Source organism: Plasmodium inui (assembly GCF_000524495.1).
Source record: "Plasmodium inui San Antonio 1 unplaced genomic scaffold supercont1.1, whole genome shotgun sequence".
Classification (NCBI taxonomy): domain Eukaryota; phylum Apicomplexa; class Aconoidasida; order Haemosporida; family Plasmodiidae; genus Plasmodium; species Plasmodium inui.
The window spans coordinates 373,727-392,879 of record NW_008481835.1 but is presented as its reverse complement, the minus strand read 5'-3'; the positions used below and the strand labels follow the sequence as shown (position 1 = coordinate 392,879).

The following is a 19,153-nucleotide window of genomic DNA, read 5'->3' as shown; positions in this document are numbered from 1 at the left end:
AAATTGATCCAGACCAGTTAATCCAAACGCGCGCATATACCAGAGGACGATTAAACCTACCCGATGCATACGCATATACATACAGATATGCGCCTGTGTATAAGTCCTCCATCATTTTAACCGCCACGATCGCATAAGCCGTTTAAAATTGCATAGATAGTACACAGCTATCACTGCACCTCGTGGGGTACCCACTTAAGCGCTCGTTTACGTTGTTCCGTTTTGGATCTCCCCAGGAAATGACGGGGAGGGTTCATTCGTGCAGCACTTGGTTTAATTGCATTTTACGCGGAACATTTGAAGACAGGGGGAGCACTGGAGAAATGTACCACGCATGAGAGAAGGCGTGCTACATGGTCGCACGAATTCCCCATTGTGAACCCTCCAAAGTGGTTTCCTCTTAAGTATATCTCCCATACGAACATGTATAAAAATCCAGACGGTGTAAATGAGCACCTGCTATGCGGAAAAAATGGAAAAAAAAAAAATTGTTACCTTAAAGAGGCAACACGCTGGACGAGTTACAAACACAATGGCGACATCGTGTGGCGGAAGTTCATTCAGAGGAGTTTTCCAACACATAATGAAAGGGGAATTTTCCAGGCCCCTTCACCCTTTTTGCCGTATGGATATATTCGCATTGATCTTTCCACTGCACATTTTATTCAATTTAATTGGCGCGAAATTATTTGCCTGCCACATGTATGGCTAGAGGCTACCAATTCTCTGTACGTAAATGTCAGTGAGCCCCCATCTGTGCCCTGGAAGTTGGCCATTTAGTCACATGCCGGTTAACCCTTCTTGTGTATGTCTGGGCTAAAGCCCATGGGGGAAGCGAAGGCGAAAGGGAAAGACGCACCCCCAATATGCTTCAACTTTTTTTCCGCTTAATTTTTCCATCCAGACAATTGCACATTGTTTAAAGAGTACGACCTGTTCAGGTAAAAAAAAAAAATAATAATAATAATAAAAATAGAATAATACCCCTTTTGGGGAATCCAACGGATAACATAGTATATCAAAAAGAAACCCAATTCGCCGTGTGCTCAACAGCCGTTTATTCTACCTACAAAACGGAAATGATTCTCTCTGGTAGGTTTGCACAAATCGGCGAAACACATTTTTTCGCACCCGTGTGATTGGAAAGCGGAAGGGTAGAGAACGGTTCATATGCGTGACGACTGCGCATAAAAACGTGACGTTTTTTTTTTTTTTGTCTTTTTTTTCGTCCACGAGGTTTGCGCTTGTCTATATGTTGATTTGTGGGGTTATTCTCGGGAGGGTTTGCCCTTATTTACTTTTCTCTTGCGAGAAAATGGCATTTTCCTTTTTTTTTTCTACCCCCCTTATCGTGCGAGCCCGCTGTTCATGGCTGTCCGATTGGTCAATTTTTTCTCGCTGCCTGCGTGTAGGCGACCCCAACGGTATTCGAGGGCAACATCCATTTCTCCACATTTCACGCAAAAGAAATGCATTTAAATAGACATAACATAGCAATGAAGATGCAAAGAGAGGGGAAGAAAAAGAAGAAGAAGAAGAAAAAAAAATTCCTAAACAAGTTGAAAAGTTTTTTCCATATTGTAAGGACAAAATTCTGGAATGTAGGAAGTTACAAAAAGAAGAGGGGAGTGTCCATACTATATTATAATGACGATGAATACATAAGCGAAAATAAAAGTAACATCATCGTGAGGGTGTTTCTTTCCCCCGTGTGGTCATTTCTCCGGAACAAAACAAGGACAACCATAGGGAGGTTGTTAAAATGGAGTGGATTTTTCTACATATGGGAACGTATGAAGCTTTTGGTGCGGTTTCAAAATGGAAGGAATAAGACAAACATAAAAGATCTCGAAGAGACAGAGGAAGAAAATGAAGCCACCCTACATAAGCTAGACCGATGCGTTTTCCTTTACCCGATAACGGACAACCTATCCAACAAACACATGATACAAATATGCAAAAATTATTTAACGAACATGTTATTTTATGTGCACAATTGGGGCACTACTAATGGGGGCGTAAATTATAAGGAGTGTAAAGAAATAGCAAAAATGAAGAAGCTTTTTATCGACAAGGTTAACAATTTAAAGGCCTTCAATGCAGAAAATAATCTCTACATCAGTGATGATTCTTTAATAAAAAAGATTATGGTTCGAGACAGCAGGGTCACACACCATCATTATCACAGAAAAGAAATGAAGGAGGCGAGTAATTTTTGCAAAATAAGCAAGTACGAGCAAGAGTGTGTGAAGACCTACTACATCGCAGATAGGAATCCTCTAAGGAGTAACAACAACGGAGACTACATTTGTATGCACTACAAGAACAGACATCAGTTAATACTTCGCGTGATCATTAACCGGCTTGGAACATTTTATTTCTTCCTTTTTTTTACATCCTTTTTGCTTCAACAGACATATCATTTTAGGACAAATAATTATACATACTTTGCTCTTACTTTTTTCGTCCTCTTCGTCTTTTCTGCATTGAAAGATCTTCACATGATAGCTCAACGGATTGCCACTGAGAGGGGGGTTAACGCTAAGACGTGCAGGCGGGTCACTCCTGTTGGATTGGTGGATGTCCCTTGTTCTGAGGTCAAGGTAGGTCTCAGCGAGAGGTGCACTCTCCCTGGGGAGGAGGTGAACGCGCCAAAATGAGATCGGGAGTTCCCTCCCCTACACGTCCCTTCTTTATTATTCGCGCGGGCGCTCCGCCTTTCCAGTGAGATGTTCATCCGTTTGTTAAGCTCTTAAGTAACCCGTTTAGGCAGTTTAGCCTTTTTAGCCCTCTCAACCGCCTCAAATCGCTCACCTCGCTTAACCCGTTTTCCATTTGGCCCCTCTCCCCCGAAGGTGGGCGACGTACTCTACCTAGAAGAAAACGACGAAAGCCCCGCAGACCTGGTTCTCCTAAAGTGCGGTCACGATGACGTCTACGTGTGTTCAAAAAACCTGGACGGTAAGACGGACCTCCAAATGAGGAAGAGCATTCTGCTTACTTCTTACTTACCAAATATATATGAACTGTTCAGGTTAAAAATAACATTGATGATTGAAAAACCACATAAACGGTTGGACAAAATGAACGGTTTGTTTATTCTTACCAATTATCACTCCTTTGTTGAGCAAATGTACAGCGACTTGGTATGTTTGCAAAATACATTTTTCAAAAATGCCAGTGGCAAGTTTCATCATGCGAGCGAGGTTTTTAATTATGTCATTGAAGACACCTATATTGAGAAGACGTACAAATGTGTGGATTTTCTGATACGGAGGTCTGCAGTCCCTTTGGGGGAACCATCTGTCGGGGGTGCCTTCACAAGTCCTCCACTCGAGGGGGGAACAATTGCCCCAACTGGAGGCATAGACCCCACTGGAAAGGCTAACCATCTTGACTACGTCTCCAGTACCGACTTGGTCAAGGGAGGAAGCGGACCACAGGACACTCATTTCGAAAGCTACATCAGTAAGTTCCACTCTGAGAGTTCATCACCCATTGTTATTGATCAAAATCAAGAAAATTACAAAGAACAAATTGGAATAGAAAATGTCATCTGGTGTGGTAGCAAGATAGTGCGGGGGAAAGTATATGGCCTCGTCGCCTACGCAGGGGTAGATAAAAAAACAAGTATAATAGTGAGTAGGGGAAAAAATATATCCTATGGGGAGTGTAAAGCCAAGTGGAGAGGATTGCAGATCTGGCTAATTCTGGTATTAATCGTATGTCTCTATTTGTGCTTACAAGAAGGACGTCCATTTGGAACAAGCGCATTGATAAATTTTGTCAGATACTTCCTCCTTCTCCTCCCATATACGCCCTACGTCAATAATATGTATGCCTACTTAATGAGTATAATTTCGTTTCATACGTTACGGAAGCGAAAAGCCATTCCAAACTTCTCTCTGCTTAACTTTGACATCGCTGATCGAATTAGCAGCACGTCTTTTCTTTTGTGCGACGAGGATGAAGTGGTCGATGGAGTGGGGCTGAAGTTGCGCGGGGTGCACTTTCTGCTTGGCGAGTTGGAAGACAAGAGTGGAGGTAATAGCCACAACGACGGTCGTAGTGATGATCATAGCGGTGGTCGTAGTGGTGGTCACAAGGGTAACCTTGCCTACTGGAGATGCCTCTTGCAAGCACTCCTAAACCTTGTCGACTTCAACCCCTACTTGTGCCCACCGCCCGAAGAGGGGCCCCATAAAAACTCCGCACTTTTGAAAAGCATAGACCGGCACAGCCTCCCACTGGGCCGCAAAAACAAAGGAGACAAAAGGGACAAGCTGTACAGAACAATCTTCAGTGATATCTCAAATTACACGGCGGACAAATCGAACAAAATGTTTTTAACCCTTCTGTGCATGCTATTTTGCAATGAAACAATGGTTAGAAGAAGAGGGGTTCCAAAAAAAAATGAAAGAGAGCGCACGCTACATTCAAAATGGGATTCAATTTATTCCCCATGCCTGGAGGAAAACCTTTTCATAGACTTCGTGAAGTCTTGCGGAATGGACATTTTTAAAAAAGATGCTTCCAAAATTTCCGTTGGAATTTTAACTCCCACGATTACACACAACGAAAGGGGAAAAAACAAAACACACAGTATGGGGGAAAATAGCAGGACCAAAGGGAAGGAGAAAAATGTGCGCAATAACTCGAAGGAACGCTCTTTGGGGGGGAGGAAGAAAAAAAAAAAAAAAAAAAAAATTATGAACAGGTCGGGCAAAAATGCTGGCATTTTAAAAACTCACTACAGAATGGCGGCATTTTTAAATTATCCAACGTGGCGGAAAAGGTAGACAGGGGCGAGGTGAAATGTGAGCGATTCCGCGTGTGTAATAACGAGTGGGAGGAACAGTCATGCAGTCGAAGTAGCAATGATAGCGGCAGCGGTAGCAGAGGCCGGTTCAGCAGACGCTGTAGGAACGACTGCGCCGCGCGAAATGGCCGACACGGTCGTTGCCGCCAACGCAGTGGGGACCAAAAGGGAAAAAAGAAAAAGGTGAAGACATACAACTTTGAAATAATAGAAGGACTGTCCCTAGACTGTAATGATCAGGTCATATGCACCCTCATCTCTTACAATGAGAAAATATTCAATCTGGTTAAGGGGCCCGGCGAAAAGATTGCTAACATGTCTTGCGAAAGGGGAAAGAAGAAACTGAGGTCAATTTTAAGGCCATTTTGTGCCAAAGGCTTTCGCGTAGTTGTTTTTGCCTACAGAGAAGTTGCACAGAACGAATTAGATGAATACAATAGGGTTAGCAACGAAGAGCAAAAGAAACTCTTTTTTAAAACTGTGTTTGCTAACAATCCAGATGTGCTAGCTATTGCGACGCTGAAGGAAGGTATCCACGAACATGCAAAGAAGTGTCTGAATTTGTTCAAAAGGGCAAAAATAAAAACGTGGATTCTCTCTGGGGAGAAGAAGGACAGTGTTATAGCTACCTCCACATCGTTACATCTGCTTAACGAAAGGAATTACGTTTGTCACCTCAGTAGGAGAAGGCTCACACGGTTGGTACGGAACAGAATGGAGACATTCAATACATTCCAGAGTAGTCTCCTATCGGGTAACAGCACCAACTGTTCTTTCCACTTGGGGGCACCATCTCCCAGTGGGGGTATATCTTTGCGAAGGGGGACGTTACCCGTCTGCAACGTCTGCAACATCTGCAGTGAAGACGATAGCGGCTGCGATCGCGACGACTATATGATGCGAAAGACTAGAAGTTCACACAAATTGGTTCTGCCCAGATCTGACGCGACCCAAGAAACACGCGCTTCCAACGGATGGGTCAACACGGGTGTCGATACGGGTGGGGTGGATAACAACGAAACGGTAAATTGCTTGGAAGCCGAATTGGAGCGTACCCTACAGACGTGTGGGGACACTAACACTGTTTTTTTCCACCCCCCAGTCGGAAAAGTCCTACCCAAAAGAGCGACTAAAATCATTTCACTACAATCGGATAGTTTTTTAACAAATGCACTGAGCGAAATGCTGCACCAGTTTCGGTGCCCCTTTAGGAGAGGCGAGAAAAAAGGGAAGCTTGATGGGGAATGCCAAGGGGGGAACATCCAGTTCGATAAGGAAACCCCAGCTGGCATGCAAAACGGACAAGAGGTCGACCGAAGGAGCAATATACGAAGGAAACTCCGTAAGGTTCCCCCCCCGCATAACCGTGTGTATATCGTCAAAGGAGACATAATTGACTACTACGTAAAACACGGGAAGAGGCAATTCATGAAGGCACTAACTCAATCTCGGTGTGCCCTCTTCTACGACTGTAACTCTATTCAGAAGGGGAAGATAGCCAGATGTCTGCGCAATGCAACAGATGCAAAACATGGGGGAGGCATTTTATGCTCAGTAGGAAACCATGCAAAGGATTTAAACATGTTTAATGAGTCCGATATAGCTATCCGGGTGAATAAGCATAGCGGCACTAATGTGAGCAACCTCTACGCAGATATCGAGGTGCAATCATTTGAAGACCTTGGGTCTATATTTTTTTTATATGGTTACAGAATTAGCCAGCAGGTTCATTCCTTCCTTGTGGCTAGCTATTACCGAGGATTTACATTCCTATTTTTGCAATTTTTTTTTTCTTACTTTTTCGCTAGTTGGTTATCTATCTTGTCCAACATTTGCCTTCTCACCTTTTTCGCCTTTTTGTTCATCATCACGTTTGTGACCATTGCTACCTCGCAGAATGATGATGCGTGGGTAGGGTACTCTGGTGGGGGGAACTACCATCTGATGCGAAGAAATGCAATGCACAAGGGGGATTTACAACGAAGGTTGTTTTCCCTAAAATGGCTTTGTGTTGCCATTTGGGTGGCACTGTACCAGGCCTTTGTCCTGTTCATGCGAGGTTATTGCGCGCACAACAAGTGGGGTGGTCTCCCCGATTGTGCTAATCCCCTAGGCCGCCGCCCCACCCTACGAGATAACCGCTACCTCCTAGGCATGCATAACGAAATGTACGTGTTTTGTCCCTTATTCATCACGCACCTGTTGCCCAGTCTGCTTTTCCTTTCTGCAGGAAAACGAAATTCTTATTTCCTCCAGCTTGCAGCCCTATTCATTTTATTCTTAATCGCCTACAGAGTGATATTATGCTCACTATATCACTCTCACTTGGCATATATTTTCAAATTTGATTTCGCCTTTTGTGCATACACTGCTGTCACTGTTGCCATTGTTAATGTGCCGCTTGTTATATATTATGTGTTTTTTAAATGCACAGGAGGGGTGGCGAAGTCGGCAGTTAGGCATATGAAGTATTCTTTTGACCGTCTCTGTTCTCGTGGCCATCAAATTGTTCATATTGCGAGTGTTAGTTCTTCCCTCGATGCCGTTCTCTCGTTCCGTGAGTAAGTGCCAAAGAGGGAGGGGCAGGAAGACCGAGGAGAAGAAGAAATGGGGGGGAATTCACTTTTTTTTTGCACGGAATGATGCCCAATTTCACAGCTCCTAGGAGGATATAATTCCACTAGTCACCCTATGCACTTACATTCATAACGTGTGTGCGTCAGATTTGCTAGATGACTGCATATGCTAGTTTGTTCATACGTGCCGTGCCGTGTAGGTGTTCCCATCCCGCAATTTCATCGCGCCATTGGTGAAAATGGGAAAGTTTTCTTTTTTTTCCGTTACGTGTGAACTTTTTAAGAAAAATTAACTTTGGAAAATAGCGTTGCACAGTATACGTAAGGGAATTATTTTTTCCGTTTTTTTTCTTTTTTTCGGGGTGCGGAGGGGTGGACATCCTCCGTTGTTTTAGCAGATATGGGGGGAAACATAGACCCCTATAGCTACCACTTTCTCAGATACTTCCTTTTCCCCCATTTTGGCAAATAAAAATTTTATTTCACTTTTTCCCCAACTTGAAGAAAAATTGTAGGTGAGAAAAATTTCCATCGCTTTTTTATGTAAAAGGGAAGAATAATTGGGGGTGGGGGGGTGAAGCAAAAAAGAAGAAAAAAAAAAAAGAAAAAGGGGGACCACTTTTTCCCCCAATGCGTTGGGAGGAACAGGGAAAAAAAAAAAAAAAAAGTTACAAATTTTGGTTTCTCCGAAAATAGTACGCGAAATGGCTTGCCGCAACGGGTCATTTTTTTTTTCTTTTTACTTACAATTCCTGGGTCTCTTAAAAAAGGGGCAAATAAAAAATGCGGACGGAATGAATGGCATTTTAAATGCCTCCTTGTGGCGTCCTTCTGTACGTTACACTATGTAACTACTCTTATTGTATATTTGTAAGCATGTTCCTTCCTGCGTGCCAAAAAAAGGGGTGAAGAAAGGAGCTTCCCCGGCCCCTACACTGCACTACGCGCTAAGTGCTTATTACCCCCCTCCCCCCCTCCTTGCTGCTTTTTTACATGCCATGGCAACACCGCAAAGGTGGAAACCTTATCCCAGTGGAATGTACGCTGTCAAAACATTTAAGTGAACACCGGCAAATTGGAGCATTCCCCCCGTAGACAATGCAACAAAAATAAAACTCTTAAATGATACATAAAAATGGCACATTCGTATAAAGAACAATTCCACAGGGGGGGAAGTCTCACTGCAAAAAAAAAAAAAAAAACTAGCGGTTCAGGGGAAGGGAAAAAAAAACACCCAAAGTTTTTTCGGTGGAGAATTTCAAAAAATACACCTTTCTTTTTTTATTTCTTTTGGCTGTATTTCCCCCAATGGCTGCCCTTCCCGCATATAATATATGATGGTAAAATCATTCCATTTTGCGAAACTACATAAATGTATTTTTTTTTTCCTCTCCCCCTTGCCTTTCTCTCCCAACCATTTTATGCAGCTTGCATTAATGGCGTCATTTTGAAACTTAAAAAGATTACGCTTCCGTCCCTTTGTTCTTTTCTCTTTCAGGTTAAACTTTTTTTATTGAGCAGCTTCTACGCCAGTGTATAAAACAAAAAAAAAAAATAGGGCCGAGGTGATGAAAATAAATTTATTTAACATGTAGAGGTGTAAACCGATCGGCGTGGGCCGCAAAGGAGCAAAGCAGTACGCACAAGAGGTAAAATATAACATATATAGAATATACATATGTAGACTATACGTATATAAAAATATATAATTTATATGGGTACAGAAAAAATATTCCAGTTTTCACGTACATGGGAACCATTTTACATCACGCACTGCATACAAGCCACTCGTGCGCCACCCGCATATCCCTGCATACGTATTCAGGAAAAAAGGTTGGTTCCCTTGGTTTTTCTCCCCCAATTATTTCAAACAGCCTTCCGGAATGAGTAGTTCGTCTTTCGCCCGTAGGTCCATCAGCATACAAAATAAACGTGCAATATGCCTGCGGCAGATATATGCCCATCAATACGACATTGTTTATATATACCCGCGTACCACCCTCCTCTGCGCATACAATCATATATCATATCCAGATACGTACTCTACTAATAAAATATGTTCTTTCGTTACGCAGCAAAAAAAAGGTGCTTACGCAAGTAGCTTATTTTATAACTTCAAAAAAATAACAACGCCCAAAAGGGCATAAAGCTGTCGGTTTTTTTTTTTTTTTTCCCTTCTTTTTCCTGTTCCTTTTTCTTTTTTTTAATTTAAATATATATATTTTGATAAAAAAATAAAAGAAAAGAAAATTTAAACATATTTTTTTTCTTCCCCCCAAAAATATCAATCCAAAACAAAACGTCGAAATTTTCCCACTCAAAAATCCTTTAACCCCTTATAAGTTTTAATTAATTATGTACAAAGTCGTATATACATATATACATGTATACATATAGATAAACATCCCAATCTGGCATTTAGCATCCCCGCGTACTTTTTTCTCTTCACATAAAGTAAAAAGGAAAATAAAAAAAAAGAACATAACAACGTAGCATACTTAGCGTACGTAGCATTATGTAGCTGACGTAGTTGTAACGTAATTATAGCGTAACGCAACTGAACGTTACAGAAGAAAGCGAAACGAGAGCTTTCTTTGTTGTACATAAAAAAATATTGCATTCCCCTCTCCGTAGTCATCCCCATGTTTATGTTTTATTTGCATATAACGCGTTAATGCTGTTATTGTAAATGTGAAGCGATATTTCATGAGTACTTCCTACCACTTACACGTTTTTATACACAAATGTATACGTACTTGCACGCCTGTACATGTTGCTCCATAGCAGGAATATTTCGTTAATTACCTTTTTTTTTGCCCTTCATTTTTCCAACCCCTTGCAGTTATCAGTAAAAACAGCCGAGGCGACTGCATATGCATTATATACATAGTATATCTAATTGTACTATCCACGTAACCATACCCACATCAAGGTACTTTACGTATGTCGTACTTTTCCCCTCGCGCCGCAGTTGCGAAGCATTGCTTATGAAGCTTGCATACACGTATTGTGAAAGTTCCTCATTTAGAAACCCAAACGAGAAGGTCCTACAATAAATTGTGCATATAAAAATCCCGCGCGCACGCACACCACACCCTGCTGTTCTTTAGTCAAGCTTCCACGCTGACGGTTAACCACCACCTAGAGGCCACACCTTTTACCCATAGGTAAAATTCGTGTTCGCCTGGGGGGGTTACCCATGTTTTTGCTCGTGGAGGGGAGTGTTTACGTGCTTGCGCGTGTGTCTTTTTGCACATTTGGCCGCATACATAGCGGCACATTTATCTGCACATGTAACCTTGTGACTGTTCACCTTTCTTGCTAACCATCTGGCGACTACGTCTCGTCGCCGCTCTACCCATTCGTTGAAAAGCCAACTTGTTAGCGGGTCGATGAGGCAAATGCATAGTAGCTTGCATCACGGGATTATGTAACAACGTGGTGTTCATACCCGATTGCATGCGAGTGTATTGGCATGAGCCAACACCGGACGGTGTGGCTTTACATATGGCACCGTTGTCCGCCTCCTCTGAGCGAGGTGGACGTGGGGGGGTCACCTTGCTGAGCATTTTTCACAATATGTTCTAAGTCATATTTTATTTTTTTTTTTCTTTCTTTTTCTCATTTTTTTTTTTTTTTTTTCCCACCGTAGATTAAGTAAAAATGAGCACTAAGGACGAAAAATTTACCAATGAAAACGACATTGAAGGAAATGCCGAAGAAATCGTTGACACATTTGACGCACTTGGATTGAATGAAAAATTATTAAGAGGTATTTATTCCTACGGTTTTGAAAAACCGTCAGCCATTCAGCAAAGAGGTATTAAGCCAATATTGAATGGCTACGACACGATTGGTCAGGCACAATCCGGAACGGGGAAGACTGCCACCTTTGTGATCTCTTCTCTGCAGTTAATTAACTACGACTATGTTGCTTGCCAGGCTTTAATTTTAGCCCCAACCCGTGAGTTGGCTCAGCAAATTCAGAAGGTAAGTGTGGTTTGCGCGAAGCACGTGCTATGCGGTAGCTGTGTGTGTGCGCGATGTCCAAGGGGGGCCGCGCAGCAAGTCGTCCCACATTTTGCACCTCTACCGATTTGTGCTCATTTTTCACAATTTTTCCGAGTTTTTTACCATTTCGGGTAATTTTTTCCCATTTTTGCCCCCCATCCGCGTAGGTTGTTCTGGCCCTGGGGGACTACCTCAAGGTTAAGTGCCACGCATGCGTCGGAGGAACCGTCGTACGAGAAGACATAGACAAACTGAAGCAGGGTGTACACATGGTAGTGGGAACACCAGGTCGAGTGTACGATATGATTGACAAGAGGCACTTGGGAGTGGATAGGCTGAAGCTATTCATCTTGGATGAGGCAGATGAAATGCTCTCCAGAGGATTTAAAGCTCAAATATATGAAGTTTTTAAAAAGCTGGTCCCAGATATCCAGGTTGCGTTATTCTCTGCCACCATGCCACAGGAAATTTTAGAACTGACAACCAGATTTATGAGAGACCCCAAAACGATATTAGTGAAAAAGGATGAGTTAACCTTGGAAGGTATTCGACAGTTTTACGTGGCTGTGGAAAAGGAAGAATGGAAATTAGACACCTTATGTGATTTATATGAAACGCTAACCATTACCCAGAGTATTATTTATTGTAACACCCGAAAAAAGGTCGATATTTTAACCCAGGAAATGCACAACCGACTTTTTACCGTATCGTGTATGCATGGTGATATGGACCAGAAGGACAGAGATTTAATTATGAGAGAATTTAGGTCTGGTTCAACAAGAGTTTTGGTCACTACCGATTTGTTAGCAAGAGGTATTGATGTGCAGCAGGTGTCTTTGGTCATTAACTACGACTTGCCTACCTCGCCCGACACGTACATTCACAGAATTGGTCGTTCTGGTCGATTCGGTCGTAAGGGAGTTGCCATCAATTTTGTCACCAACGATGATAAGGAGAAGGACAAGTTGAAGAAAATCGAGTCCTACTACAGCACGCAAATTGAGGAGATGCCTTTGGAGGTACGTGAGACGGACCAGCGAGCAGTATTGCCACAAATGGGCCATCACACACAGGCATATATATATGTATACCTATATATGTGTACCCCTTTATATACGCAACTGCCACACACGGTAGCATAATTTTGCTCCTCCCCCCTTCCCCCCCCATCAGGTTGCGGACTATTTGTAAAATCCTTTTTTTTTTTTTTTTTTTAGAAGAAGCCAAAAATAAGAACTAGAGTTCACGTGGAAGATGCATTTTTAAGACCAAAGATCCTTTGTAAATGAGAATTGTACATTTAAAAAAAAAAAAAAATCCATCCTATTCTATGCTGTATTATACATTTTCAAACTGCAATAATAGTGTTTTTATTATATAACCATATGAAATGTGCTCATGCGTATGTAATGAGTTATGTGCATATGTGTGAGCGTGTAAGTTGTGCCTATGCGTGCATATGCCTGCATGTATATATGTAGACATATATATGTACACATATATATCTGCATACATATGTGTGCGCAGCTGCTTGTTTCATATGCATACCTGCGTGTCGAGTGTACATGCGGCTGTTCGAGGCGTTCGTGTAAGTGTATATGTGGTGTGCATATATGTCTACACATCGCATAACAATACCAGTGGATATATTCTTCCTTATATTATTATTTTTTTTAATATATAAGTACAGGTAGATAAATAAATATATACACGCATATATATTTATTTATATGAGCAAAAGCAGCAGGCCATGTGTAGTGCTTTTAATTTGTTGCGCTCCCCTCACATCTTTGAATTAATTTTCAATAAACCATATCCAACATACCATCTATAATAAGTGCATACGTAGACTTACATACATGCATGCATACTTATATATACAAAGGTGTAGATACATATATATATATTTATTTTAAAGCCTCATTTATTCTTTTTTTAAATGAATATATATAAAAAGACATTTTACGTTGTACCAAATTAACAAACAGAAAAAAAACTGAAATACACAATGTACCTTATAAAAAAATTATTTTATTTCGTAACGTCTGGGGGATAACGCGGGATGACACCCAAATCTGCTGTCACTTTTTTTTAACAATGAATTGTCGATGGAGTCTCAGAAAGGCCACCGCCAAAATAGGGCCTTCTTAAAACTGCATTTTGGCAGTTCTGCGACACTTTCTTGTAGACTATAATAGGCATGTTTTGGATTAATAAAGAAAACAGCATCCAATTGTAGAACTACCTCCCCGCGCACAACTTCTAAGCGAGGAAATTAGCAAAACCTTTTCGCATCTTTATCCCCAGGCGGAGTTGCATCCTCCAGCTCATATTGCACATGCCTTTTGCGTCATTTAAGGAAGATTCACACGCGCGTTTCGGACCCAACTGGGCAGAGAAATTTAACGTGAAAAACATGTTTGATTAGCTTAAATGGAAGAAATGTCTTTTGTTTTTTTTAATTACAAGTGTAAAAAAAAAAATAAAACAACAGGCCATGCGTTTGTGACGATATGAGGAAATCGGGATATATATTCACAAAGCAGGGGGAGAAGGCGTGGGGCAAGCGGTTTCGATGTATTTTCTTATTTACACAAAGAGGTAAATTAAGGTTATGTACCTCCATTCGCGGAGCATCCAAACAGGGAGAACTTTTTTGGAAATATTCCACGTATCTGTTGTTCCCATTTGGAGGTGATCTTTTCTGGTTAGCTACAACGTGTTATGGATAGTTTTTTTTTTTTTTTTTTCTGTGTAGGTAAAAATACGGATAAAAATTATGAACGGTATAAGCAATAAAAGAGATAATAAAAAAAATAGAAAAATATTTAACTTTTAAAATTTTGTTCTGCTAGGTTGTGTTATGATATGTTATGTTCCCTTCTGTTGTCTTCTACTATCTTCTCTTTTTTCTTTTCCCTCACTACACGGGCCCTTACAATTACAAGTCACAAAGGGGGCTAGCTAAGCTGCGCCAAATGGTGCGTGTCTTTTCTCTTGCTAGATAGGCCCATCCGTTAAATCTCCGCGCCCATGGGAAGCCAATTCATACTATGAGAGGACGTATTTCCCCGCCAAGAATTTCTCCTCAGAGTAGAACGCAGCGCATACTACTCTCTTCTCGAAGAGTCTCCCATTAAACATGTACTGGGCCTTCCTCGCCGTAGTTTCATCTGCGTAATGAAGGAAAATTTTTCCGACGCCTTCCGTGTAAGACAAATCCTTACTTGGCTTCGGAATTACAATGTTTTGAAGGGGCCCATATTTTTCAGCTTCTTCCTTAATATCCCTTAATATTTCCTCATACTGACTATCGATAAGTAAATCCTCCTGAAAAACAGCATTGGTGAGTTGAACCACTCGAGAAGATTTCTCGCCAATTTTTCTGGACGCCTGAATGTGTAACCCTATGATGGAATTGCTCAAAATTTTTTGCGAAATAGAATTTGGCAAAAGTGACACGGGCAAATCGACACTACCAGCTGCTAAACTTATCGTGTTTGCATTCTGTGTACTATTTTGGCTTTTTCCGAATGTAGCTTTTTTTACGTTAAGTATGTTCTGCCCGCACACAAAGCCATTCAAAGCGTGCATGGCAATAGGTGTGCAGTTAGGATCTTCATATTCAAAGAAGCCATAGCCTTTATTCAATCCAGTGTTTACATCTTTTATAACATTAAATCCTTTTAGTTTCCCAAACTGCTGTATCAGGTCTCTTATCTGATCATCTCTCAAATCGTGGGGCAAATTCTGTATATATAATTTGTTGTCATCATCTCCTGTGCTTCTTACTGGAGCGATTTTTATCGGTTTCACCTTTTCGTATACTTCGTGGTTGATATCTGTAAATACGACAGTCAGTGCTGGGTCCCCTCCTGGGGGCGGAACAAAATCATGTGGTCTAGCTATTCGTAAGGCATAATTATTAAACGAAATGGCATCTAGCCTTAGACAAAGCCATGTAATTTCAAGGCTTCTAAATTCTAGAAAACAAAACCTAGATTCGACATTAAATATTTCACACTTCAATATTGGCAGCAATACAATGTCTCCTATTTTTATTTCCAAACTGGAGTCTTTTATAATTGACGCTAACGTGTTGTTGAAAAAATCTATTAACTCTTCCTGTTTCGAGTTAGGAGGAATGTTACCAACGTATAATTTTCTTTGCTTTTTATCGCCTTCCACTTCGTAGGGATTTCTAACTAATGGGGCCACTGTGTTATTTGGCATCAAGCCATTCGCTAGTGCTAAATTCTGCTGCTGCAGTATTCCATTTGCAGTGTTATTTAGCAAATTGTTTTTCAATAAATTTTCATCTACAGTGTCCCATTTTGTCTTTTTTTTTTTTTTAGATTCTTTACTTCTTCTTTCGCTAGAAGATGACCTCTCTTTTCTGTCATATCCGTTTCTGTTTCCTGTGCTTTCACTGGAATTTTCTCTATCACTACTATTTCTGGAACTTCTTTTTCTTTTTCTTCTCGACTTGTGGTGGTGGCGGTGATGTCTCTCATCACTGCTACTGTCGCTATCACTGTTACTTAACCTTTTGCTCCTATCTCTTCCTCGTCTGCTTCTGTGTCTGCTTCTATGCCTGCCTCTGCTTCTACTGCGGTGTCTTCCTCTGCTTCGGCTCCTGTGTCTGCTTCTGCTGTGGTGTCTACTTCTGCTTCGGTGCCTGCCTCTGCTCCGAGCCAGATCCTTGCTTCGAATTCTTTCTAAGCTTCCGTCCACTTCTCTATCTCTATCCCTGTCTCGGTCTCTATCTCTATCTCTATCCCTGTCTCGGTCTCTATCTCTATCTCTATCCCTGTCTCGGTCTCTATCTCTATCCCTGTCTCTGTTTCTATCCCTATCTCTATCTCCTTCTTCGCTCCTGTCTCTTTCTCTGCTCCTATGTCGGTGCCTAATTACATTTTCGCCTCTCTCTTCCATGCCCCTTTCTCCGCTTCGCCTGTTCCTTCTGGAGGAGTGGGCTTCGTCGCTGGTTGATGGCACACTCTTGTGCTTCCTTTTGCTGCGTCCCTCTTCTCTGCTTCGTCCCTCCTCTATGATGCGCTCCTCCTCTTTGTTCTGGTGCTTTTCTAGGCTTGCCCCCTGAATGGGCTCGCTCGACTTGAGCTTCTCCTTAATTATTTTCATCTTTTCCTGTAGATCGCTGCTTGCCTTTTCGCGACTTTTCTCTCTTTCCTTTTTTTCGTCTGACGGCTTGTTTCCGGCTGAGCTTTCCTTTTCAGTAGGCTCGCCTTTTTTTTCGCGCAATTCGCTGTGTCTTTTTCTAGGTGCCTCGATCGCGTCCTCTTCCGGTTCATGCGGCGATTCCTGTTGCAGCTGTTCGGACTGTTCCGATTGTTGCAGTTCTTGCGGCTGTTGCGATTGCGGCTCCTCCTTTTTATTGTTTTTTTTCTTTTTCACACTTATGGCCTCATCTGCATTCTTGCCTGCGTCCTCGCTCCTTTCCTTTGGAGCGCCGCTATCGTTGACGTCGCCCTGGTTTGCTTCACTTCCGCCAACATTATCGGTGCCACCGCTGCCATCTGTGTTTTTTTGGTGAGGCGCCTCCTTATTTTCCGATGCCCCTTTTTCACCCTTGTTATCCTGGCCCTTGGTCCCTTTTTTCGTGGGGGGCCTTCCCCTTCGAGTTGTACGTGGCTTGGGAACCTCCTCCTCATTCAGTTCCTCTTTGGCTTCTTCCTGTTCTTCTCTGGGGTTTGCATCTGCTGCTTCATTATCTGGTTTATCTGCATCAGCAACTGCGTCCTCGTCTTCCTTGACGTCGCCCTTACCACCGAAGTAGCTTCCGACTGCTTTCCTCCACATTTCGGTGTCCCCACTTGACAGTACGAGTATGTAAACGATTACGTTTATTTATGTGTAACTCTGCGAATTTGCGTGCCGCTCCACAGCACTGCTATGGGTGTGGATATCTTTTTCCCTGTGGGCGTCCCAAAGCGGCTTCCTCTATTTTGCGCTATTCTTCTCTGTTTCTGCTCCCTTAGGGAGATCCCTCAGAATGTTCAGCTTTCACTTTTTGACGACTTTTTCTTCCTCTCTCTTTATTCGGTATGGCCATATTTTATATGTATCCTTTTTTCCTCTTTTTTTTTTTTTTTTTTTTTCTTCGACTGAGGTGGGAAATATATAGAAAAGAATTATCTGCTTGGCTTCCCCCTCTTGGGGTGACATTACGGGTAAAGAAAAAAAATGGAAAACGCGTTAATACAATTTCGCGGCAAATATATTTTTGCTATGATTCTTTGCAGGAGTGCACGAATAAACCCATAGGAACAAAGATAAAAATATAAGTGCTGTTATACATGTATACATAATGCCAGTTTAATGCCGCACAAAAATATCTGCTCTGGAATAATTACCTCTCCGCGCCATTCCCATGTAACCATATCAATTTGAATAACCATCTGCAGAGGTATCTTTTTTTTTTTTTTTTTTCTTATTTCACAGAAGAGAAGAAGCAATGGGTAGTTTTATATGTTACCCATATGTTGGTGGAAAAAGGAAAAAAATTCCATATCCTCACTGCTATACATTTGTACATATTTTTATTTATGTATATTTATTCATGGGTGATAATTTTCCCACTGGCTAGAAAGCGGAAAACTGGAGTGGCTCTTTCTCGATTTGCGAGCTAAGTGAAGTGGCAGTTTAAGAAAATGCCTGCCATGGGTAGGCACGCAAAGATAAACATTTCGTGAGTCTATTTTACCTATGTGGATAAAGAAAAAAAAGAATCACCAAAGAGTATACCACCCCGGATTTTCTAAAATTGACCTGAGGGGAGAATACACCAATGTGGCTACTTTGCTGTGATGTGCTTTTCTTTATTTATGGCCTTCACTTTTTTCTCTCATTTTTTAAGGCAAATTGTAGGGGCCATTTCATGGGAATGAGTGGAGTAGGTATAATTGAAGTGGTAAGGGTGGGTCACCACGTTTCATTCTGCTTCTTATGGAGAGACCTCTGTACGTCTCCATGGTAGCTATATAACTTGTACCATTACGCTGGTACATGTAAATACAAAGTGTTGCTCCTTTTTCTTGGTCACCCCCCAGACATACACACACTCGCAGTTTGGAAACCGACCTGTTGCTGCTTCACATGTTGCGGCTTTAGGTAGACGGGGAAGGCGGCAAAAGCGGCATAGGCGGTTAGAGAAGGGGAGAGGCAAATGAGGGCCATGGGAAGTATATATTATTCAGGTAAACTTTGTTGAGAAGGGTGCTTCCCCAATGGGCACCCTTTCCATACGTCTGTGCTCACATATTGTGAATAGGTAGTAAGCAAACAATATTCTACAGTTCTTCACACATAGATAATCACCTCTCCCCTCTGTTGCATGCATCATATGTGGGGGAAGAAAGCAAAGCAGCTCTGTTTGCGTTGTCCCCATTTTTTTAAAAGGGACCGTTTGACTACTTTTTTGCCATCTCCCGCGAGATGAAAAATTGCAGAATTTTTCAGTTTGTCCAAAATTCCCACAAAATTGTGTGTTTCTTTAAAAAAGGGATTTTTTAAAAATTAATTAATGGTATCGAATTTAATCAGACTGGAAAGATTGGTACCCTGTGGCGGGTGGCTATCCCCTTAAAGAGGGGGGCACGCACATATTAGTACATCCGTGCAACCCGTTGGTGTACCCCACCAGAGGGATATACGCTCCGAACGGCATCACAGCAGCTGCCGGGGAGCATTGTTGAAGCATTGACGAAGCATAGATAAAGCATCGATG

The 19,153-nt window shown here is 41.8% G+C and overlaps 3 protein-coding genes across 3 annotated transcripts; 2 read left to right on the top strand and 1 right to left on the bottom strand.

Annotated features, from left to right (window-relative positions):
* Positions 1 to 1,469: 1,469 nt before the first annotated feature.
* Positions 1,470 to 7,103, top strand: C922_00096 (hypothetical protein; the record flags this gene model as incomplete). The annotated part of the gene is made up of 5 exons (XM_008815713.1): positions 1,470 to 2,603; positions 2,856 to 4,643; positions 4,757 to 6,504; positions 6,628 to 6,730; positions 7,050 to 7,103. The coding sequence occupies 5 exons, from the start codon at positions 1,470 to 1,472 to the stop codon at positions 7,101 to 7,103; spliced, it is 4,827 nt and encodes a 1,608-aa protein (XP_008813935.1).
* A 3,955-nt stretch (positions 7,104 to 11,058) lies between these two features.
* Positions 11,059 to 12,597, top strand: C922_00095 (eukaryotic initiation factor 4A; the record flags this gene model as incomplete). The annotated part of the gene is made up of 3 exons (XM_008815712.1): positions 11,059 to 11,385; positions 11,574 to 12,425; positions 12,580 to 12,597. The coding sequence occupies 3 exons, from the start codon at positions 11,059 to 11,061 to the stop codon at positions 12,595 to 12,597; spliced, it is 1,197 nt and encodes a 398-aa protein (XP_008813934.1).
* Positions 12,598 to 14,457: 1,860 nt separating this feature from the next.
* C922_00094 (hypothetical protein) lies at positions 14,458 to 17,226 on the bottom strand (the record flags this gene model as incomplete). The annotated part of the gene is made up of 1 exon (XM_008815711.1): positions 14,458 to 17,226. The coding sequence occupies one exon, from the start codon at positions 17,224 to 17,226 to the stop codon at positions 14,458 to 14,460; it is 2,769 nt and encodes a 922-aa protein (XP_008813933.1).
* Positions 17,227 to 19,153: the final 1,927 nt, after the last annotated feature.